Below are 8,774 nucleotides of genomic sequence, written 5' to 3'. Positions count from 1 at the left end.
ACCTCCACTAGCTTTGTTCATGGTGATGCTTCCTAAGGCCCACTTGACTTCACATTCCAGGATGTCTGGCTCCAGGTGAGTGGTCAAACCATCATGATTATCTGGGTCATGAAGATCTTTTTTGTATAGTTATATTGTGTATTCTTGTCACCTCTTCTTAATATCTTCTGCTTCTGTTAGGTCCATACTATTTCTGTCCTTTATTGTGCCCATTTTTGCATGAATTGTTCCCTTGATATCTCTAAGTTTCTTGAAGAGATCTCTATTCTTTCCCATTCTATTGTTTTCCTCTATTTCTTTGCATTGTTCACTTAGGGAGGCTTTTTTTTTTTTTTTAAATCTCTCCTTGCTATTCTCTGGAACTCTGCATTCAAACAGGTATATCTTTCCTTTTCTCTTTTGCTTTTTGCTTCTCTTCTTTTCACAGCTACCAAGACGGATGGGTCATGGTGGAGAGTTCTGACAAGCTGTGATCTACTAAAGAAGGGAAGAGTAAACCACTACAGTATTCTTGCCTTGAGAACCCCATGAACAATAAGAAAAGGCAAAAAGATATGACACTGAAAGATTAACTCTGCTACTGGAGATCAATGGAGAAATAACTCCAGAAACAATGAAGAGATGGAGCCAAATCAAAAACAACACCCAATTGTGGATGTAACTGGTGATGAAGTAAAGTCTGATGCTGTTAGAGCAATATTGTGTAGGAACTTGGAATGTTATATTCATGAATAAAGGCAAATTAGAAATGGTCAAAGAGGAGATTTCAAGACTGAACATTGACATTTTAGGAATCAGCAAACTAAGATGGACTGGAATGGGTGAATTTAACTCAGATGACCATTATATCTACTACTGTGGGAAGGAATCCCTTAGAAGAAATGGAGTAGCCATCATAGTCAACAAAAGACCCAAAATGCAGTACTTGGATGCACCTCAAATATGACAGAATGATCTTTGTTCATTTTCAAGGCAAACCATTCAATATCACAGAATCCAAGTTTTGCCTAGACCAGTAATGCTGAACAAGCTGAAGTTGACCAATTCTATGAAGACTTATAAGACCTTCTGGAACTAACACCCCAAAAAGATGTCCTTTTCATTATAGGGGGCTGGAATGCAAAAGTAGGAAGTCAAGAAACACCTGGAGTAGCAGGCAAATTTGGCCTTGGGATACAGAATGAAACAGGCCAAAGGCTAATAGAGTTTTTCCAAAAGAACCCACTGGTCATGGCAAACACCCTCTTCCAACAACACAAGAGAAGACTCTACACATAGATATCACCAGATGGTCAATACTGAAATCAGATTGATTATATTCTTTGCAGCCAAAAATGGAGAAGTTTTATATAGTCAGCAAAAACAAGACCAGGAGCTGGCTGTGGCTCAAATCATAAACTCCTCTTTGCCAAATTCAGACTTAAATTGAAGAAAATAGGGAAAACCACTAGACCATTCAGGTATGATCTGAATCACATCCCTTACGATTATACAGTGGAAGTGACAAATCAATTAAAGAAATTAGATCTGATAGACAGAGTCCCTGAAGAACTACAGAGAGCAGTTCGTGACATTGTACAGGAGGCAGTGATCAAGACCATCCCCAAGGAAAAGAAATTCAAAAAGACAAAATGGTTGCCTGAGGAAGCCTTACAAGTAGCTGTGAAAAGAAGAGAAACAAAAGGCAAAAACCCGAGTGAAGCCTCTATTCCAGTCAATTACCCATGTTCCTATATCCATCAGTCATTAAGAATGAGTCCTCATACCTACATATTTTGCTACTGTTGCCAATATTGCTTTCTTGAGTTCTCTTGACTCTAAACATTTTGTAATGACTATTACAGAATATATTTTATTTTAAGCAGAAAAATGAAGCATTTCAGCTATTAAATATAGGCAAAACAATTCAGTTTTACTAGAAACATAAAACAGTATCCAGAAACTTTGGTCCAGACTTACCAAATGTACACAGATTTGAATGATCTTTTCTAAAACTCTTCCTTCAAGTTCTTCTAAAAAGACATCTGGTTTTACACAGAGATAGATAATATATATCATCAATACATAGACAAATATATTTTGCTTTTAGGTGACGAGTGTTCCTATGTTTATTCTCTTTCTTAGAGAGCAACCTGCACTAATATATTGTCAGACTCTCGATGTCCAAACCAAATGGCTTTGACTGAGAGACAACTGAGAATAATAAGAATGCTGAAGCAATAAATGAAATGTGGAATATGAAGAGAATCATAAACTTCTGATTAAAACATAATTTCCGACCAAAATAAACAACTTTTTTGTTTTCACAGCTTTGAAGTGAAATGACAGACACATCAGCAGTTGAGTAAGCAGTCCTTGTGTGTTTTTGTGCGTAGGTACTAAGCCACTTCAGTCGTGTCTGACTTATTGCAACCCTGTGGACTGTAGCCCACCAGGCTCCTCTGTCTCTGGGATTTTCCAAGCAAGAATACTGGAGTGAGTTGCCCTGTCCTTCTCCAGGGTCCTGTCCCAAGCCAGGGATTGAACCTGTGTCTCTTATGTTTCCTGCATTGGCAGGTGGGTTCTTTACCACTAGTGCCATCTGGGAACTCAGGTATTTCATTGGTTCTAATGCAGTTGCACTGTCATGCTGATACAATTTTTATGATGGTACAGGACTTATGCATGCCATTGTTAAAAACATGATGTGTCATTGCAGATCAATCTTTCTTTTACCTTTTATATAATATGGATGATATGATGTGATATTTTATATGATATTATATGAGGTGGATGATATGATCTGAGAGATCTACCAAAAACATACACACTCAATATGATGACTTTGGATGAAAATAAGAAGTAGAAGAGGAAGTAGCATGGACTGAGATATGTCTTTTGTTTGCATCATGAGACCCAAGGACACTATGTCCATTTACAACACCACAGTCTTCATGCCTTCTGAGTTCACACTAATAGGGATCCCAGGCCTAGAGTCTGTGCAGTGCTGGATTGGGATTCCATTTTGTGCCATGTATCTCATGGCTATGATTGGAAACTCCTTGCTTCTCATCATCATCAAATCAGAACACAGTCTCCATCAGCCCATGTACATTTTTCTAGGCATGCTAGGAGTCACAGATATTGCTCTCAGCACAAGCATTGTGCCCAAGATGCTTGGAATCTTCTGGTTTCATGTAACAGAGATATATTTTGATTCTTGCCTGCTTCAAATGTGGCTCATCCACACATTTCAGGGCATAGAGTCAGACATCTTGCTGGCCATGGCTCTGGACCGCTATGTAGCCATCTGTTATCCACTCAGACATGCTGCCATCTTCTCTCACCAGTTAGTCACTCAAATAGCAGCTATGGTAACACTCAGGGCTGCCGTTCTTGTAGCACCATGCCTAGTACTGATAAAGTTTCGATTACAATTTTACCATACAACAGTCATCTCTCATTCCTACTGTGAACATATGGCTGTTGTGAAACTAGTTGCAGAAAATATCAGGGTCAACAAAATCTATGGTTTGTTTGTGGCCTTCACTGTTGCTGGGCTTGACATTGTATTAATCACATTGTCCTACATACAGATATTCATCACAGTTTTTCGTTTGCCTCAGAAGGAGGCTAGGTTGAAAGCATTCAACACTTGTGTCGCTCACATCTGTGTCTTCCTCCAGTTCTACTCCCTTGGTTTCTTCTCCTTCTTTGCACATAGATTTGGTTCTCACATCCCTCCTTATATTCACATCCTCTTTTCTAGCACTTATCTGCTAGTCCCTCCATTTCTCAATCCACTTGTTTATGGTGCAAAGACCAAGCAGATCCGTGTCCATATGATAAAAATATTTTGTTCAAAAAATTTACTGTGAGAAAAACTTTTATGTTTACCTTTTTGTGAACAGGAACACTATTTCCCAACATGATAAAACAGCAGAGTCCTTGTTATTGGAAATGTTTTTTCCAATAACAACTTTTGCTCAAGTTTTATATTTAATTTTTTTTCAATTTGCAAGTATGTTAGCTATTGCCCATTAGCCCATGACAGCAGTCAATAGGATTGTGGATCATAGATGGGTAATTAGAATGATAAGCATAAAGGAGGAAAATACTGAATGTTTCTCCTTTACATTTCTCAATTTTTTTTAGTACTTGCTTGAGTGTACTCTTGTAAACATCTAGCCGTGGAAAGATTCACAAATTGTGCATCTCTCAATGAATTTAGATATGCCCAAGGCTTAATGTTCTGCAGTATCCAAGTACTCAATAAATCTAGTTCTTGATTTTGTTTCTTGGTCATCTGGGTCTTCTTTTAAAAAAAATGGAGGAAGTATATGTTAACAGTTCTTATCAAAAACAAAACAAACAGAAATTATATCTCTATGTTTGTATGAGAAAATAAAGTCTAAAAATTTCAGTATATGCGGGGTCATACATAAAGTTATAGGCACAAAACTCATAAGCAGTAAGCTCATTAGCAGTAAAATTATTCATTTTAATTAATTCATCAAATGCTATCAAATTCTTAAGCCATTATAAATACTATGCTACAGAATAGTAGCATAGAGGTAAATTTGATGCAGTGATCAATTTTCATGAGTTTGTAAACTTTGTATCCTTTTTATTTCTTAGTGAACAAGAGGGAAACAGAGACATGGTAATGAGAGAGAAGTGGTAATAGCATGCACAAATTAATCTCCAGATTTTGTAGGAAATTAAATATCTAGAGGACAAGAGTGTCAGTCTCACTTTTTTGAGAAATGTCCAATCTTCATGGTAATTTTTTGAATCTGACTCCCTTGGGTCCAGGTGTGGAAAATCACAACTGTCTGCTCTCTCAAGAGCAGGGAATAAGGAAGCTCCAGGACAAATCATGAATGCCATCACTCTCTCAAGCGCTGAGATTTGAGCAGGAAATGGGAAAATACTAGGCGGTAGAGATGGTAATCAGTAGCAGCAATAGAGACAAATACAATTTATAAACCATGTCAACTATTCATAACTTAGGAATACTTAGTGACTTTTTTCTTCAACTTTAGGTTTTAATACAACTCTGGGACAACAGGAAAAAGAAATCTAAGTATATTCTCCTCTCTGTGAAATAGATACTAAAATCAACCTTAAATTTATGGCCTAAAGTTTTTATCCTATCATAGCAAAGGAGGTTTTAGCAATCTGGGGGACTATTCCAGAACAGTTTTTAGTTAACAATAAGGGAAAGTGCACATTTGGGTATATAATTTGATAATATCAATTAAAATTTAAAATGAGTAGAACCTTCAGTGCCAGGCAACATGGAAGACTATAAAATCAAATGTTGAAAATTGTTACAACTAAATGGGTGAGATTTGGGGAAAAAATATTGTTTTTAAATTAATATTTCTGTAATCTGTGAAGTTTTTAAAATAAGGTACAAGAATAAAATGTTGCATACTAAATATGAGTATCATAATGGCTAAATACAAAATGAGGTGAGTTTTTCTGGTATAGTAAGGGGAAATTTAAGCAAAAAATGATTAGAAAAAAATGGCATGTGATATTGTTTTCAACCCTAAATTGTAAAACTTTGAGAATTAAGAAATGATTCTTAGATGTCTTACAATATACTTCTTTAGCATTCATAATTTCCTTTATACCATCTGAAACAAGTAATTATAAACCTTTTGAATATACAATTCCCAAGAATAAAATTACCTACCAAAATATACACTCTTATAAACTATTTACTCATGACTTCACAACTGCTGGACTTTATCAGACTTTAAATCTTTAGCAGTCTGAGGGATGAAAAGATGAAATCTCATTGTTGATTAAACTTTTATTCTCCTATTAATAAGTTTGGGCATGTTTTGCTGTTTACTGAATGGGCAGTATAATGGGGGGCAATAAAAAGTGGGGGTTGTACCACACACCAATGTACACCTTATCTTTGACAAAGGAGGCAAGAATATACAATGGAGAAAAGACAATTTCTTTAACAAGTGGTGCTGGGAAACTCCTAGAGGCAAACATAGGCAAAACACTCTCTGACATAAATCACAGCAGGATCCTCTATGACCCACCTCCTGAGTAATGGAAATAAAAGCAAAAATAAACAAATGGGACCTAATTAAACTTAAAAGCTTTTGCACAATGAAGGAAATTATAAGCAAATTGAAAAGACAGCCTTCAGAATGGGAGAAAATAATAGCAAATGAAGCAACAGACAAAGAATTAATCTCAAAAATATACAAGCAGCTCATGCAGCTCAATACCAGAAAAATAAATAATGAATCAAAAATTGGGCCAAAGAACTAAACAGATATTTCTCCAAAAAAGATATATGGATGGCTAACAAACACATGAAAAGATGCTCAACATCACTCATTATCAGAGAAATGCAAATCAAAGCCACCATGAGTTATCATCTCACACCAGTCAGAATGGCTGCCATCAAAAAATCTACACACAATAAATGCTGGAGAGGGTGTGGAAAAAAGAGAACCCTCTTACACTGTTGGTGGGAATGCAAACTAGTATAGCCACTATGGAGAAAAGTGTGGAGATTCCTTAAAAAAACTGGAAATAGAACTGCCATCAGTTCAGTTCAGTTACTCAGTCATGTCCGACTCTTTGTGACCCCATGAATTGCAGGATGCCAGGCCTCCCTGTTCATCACCAACTCCGAGTTCACTCAGACTCACGTCCATCGAGTCATTGATGCCACCCAGCTATCTCATCCTCTGTCGTGGCCCTTCTCCTCCTGCCCCCAATCCCTTCCAGCATCAGAGTCTTTTCCAAGGAGTCGACTCTTCACATGAGGTGGCCAAAGTACTGGAGTTTCAGCTTTAGCATCAGTCCTTCCAAAGAATACCCAGGACTGATCTTTAGAATGGCCATGCTACCTAGCAATCCCACTATTGGGCATACACACCAAGGATACCAGAATTGAAAGAGACCCATGTACTCCAGTGTTCATCACAGCACTGTTTACAATAGCTAGGATGTGGAAGCAACCTAGATGTCTATCAGCAGATGAATGGATAAGAAAGCTGTGGTACATATACACAATGGAATATTACTCAGCTATTAAAAAGAACACATTTGAATCAGTTCTAATGAGGTGGATGAAACTGGAACCTATGGTACAGAGTGAAGTAAGTCAGAGAGAAAAACACCAATACAGTATATTAACGCATATATATGGAATTTAGAAAGACGGTAACAATGACCCTATACGCGAGACAGCAAAAGAGACACAGATATAAAGAACAGACTTTTGTACTCTGTGGGAGAAGGCGAGGGTGGGATGGTTTGAGAGAATAGCACTGAAACATGTATATGACCATATGTGAAATAGATCACCAGTCCAGGTTTGATGCATGAGACAGGGCACTCAGGACTGGGGCCCTGGGATGACCCTGAGGGAGGGGATGGGGAAGGACGTGGGAGGGGTTTCAAGATGGGGGACACACGTACACTCATGGTTGATTTATGTCAATGTATGGCAAAAACCACGACAATATTGTAAAGAATTAGCCTCCAATTAAAATTAATTATTTTTTTTAAAAATGCCAAGATTGTGGCATCCAGTCCCATCAGTTCATGGCAAATAGAAGGGGAAAAAGTGGAAGCAGTGACAGATTTTCTTTTCTTTAGCTCTAAAATCACTGTGAATGGTGACTGCAGCCATGAAATTAGAAGACCATTGCTTCTTGGCAGGAAAGCTATGACAAACCTAGACAGTGTATTAAAAACCAAAGACATTGCCAACAAAGTTCCATATAGTTAAGGCTATGGTTTTCCAGTAGTCATGTATGGATGTGAGAGCCTGACAACAAAGGCAGAGTGTCAAAGAATTGGTGCTTTTAAACTGTAGTGCTGGAGAAGACTATTGAGAGTCCTCTGGAAAGCAAGAAGATCAGACCAGTCAATTTTAAAGGAAATCAACACTGAATAATCTTTGGAAGGACTGAAACTGAAGCTGAAATTCCAATACTTGGGCCACCTTATGTGAACAGTTGACTGATTGGAAAAGACCTTGATGGTGGGAAAGATTGAAGGCAGAAGGAGAAGAGGGCAACAGAGGATGAGATGGTGGGATGGCTTCACCAATTCAATGGATATGAACTTGGGCAAACTCTGGGAGATGGTGAGGGACAGGGAGGCCTGGCGTGCTGCAGTCCACGGGTTTGCAAAGAATCAGACACAACTTGGTCACTGAACAACAAAACAATTTTTATTTGAACAAGTACACATTGATACCTCTTCCTTATTAAAAATAATATTCTGTGGCCTATTCATGTTGATGTATGGTAAAAATCATCACAATATTGTAAAGTAATTATTCTCCAATTAAAATGAATAAATTAACTTAAAAAAAAAGAGTGGGGATTCTAGAGCAGTAGTCTTCAACCATATTCACTCTAATACTCCTTAAATTTTTAAAACCAATTATGTATCAATTATTATATTTTAATGTTGACATCTAACATTTTTCACCTTAACTCTAAATAGATTTAAAATATATTATTTTACAATATTTTATTGCAATGTGATTTCAATACATTTCTGCTAAGTCTTTGGATCTGCAATATATCTTTTCTGTGTAAAAATGATAAATGTGTACCAATTTTACAAAAATCAGTTCTCATTGTTTAAATCAGATTGACATTGTTAGAAAAAGTCCAAATTTATTCTTTAAGTCAAACATGTTACTACGCCCTCCACATTTATGTTTACTTTTAATTCATAGAAAGAAGCAAAGAAGAGAATAAGAATGAGGAGAAGAGGGAAAAGAGGGTGGGGTG

General features: G+C 37.0%; 1 protein-coding gene across 1 annotated transcript; it reads left to right on the top strand.

Annotated features, from left to right (window-relative positions):
- The first annotated feature begins 2,906 nt into the window (after nucleotides 1–2,906).
- Nucleotides 2,907–3,857, top strand: OR52A1 (olfactory receptor family 52 subfamily A member 1). The gene has a single exon (XM_002693291.1). The coding sequence runs from the start codon at nucleotides 2,907–2,909 to the stop codon at nucleotides 3,855–3,857; it is 951 nt and encodes a 316-aa protein (XP_002693337.1).
- The last annotated feature ends 4,917 nt before the right edge of the window (nucleotides 3,858–8,774 follow it).

The sequence above is a fragment of the Bos taurus genome, chromosome 15 (genome assembly GCF_002263795.3).
Source record: "Bos taurus isolate L1 Dominette 01449 registration number 42190680 breed Hereford chromosome 15, ARS-UCD2.0, whole genome shotgun sequence".
Lineage (NCBI taxonomy): Eukaryota > Metazoa > Chordata > Mammalia > Artiodactyla > Bovidae > Bos > Bos taurus.
The sequence above is the reverse complement of the archived record's forward strand: the minus strand, read 5'-3'. Positions and strand labels throughout refer to the sequence as shown.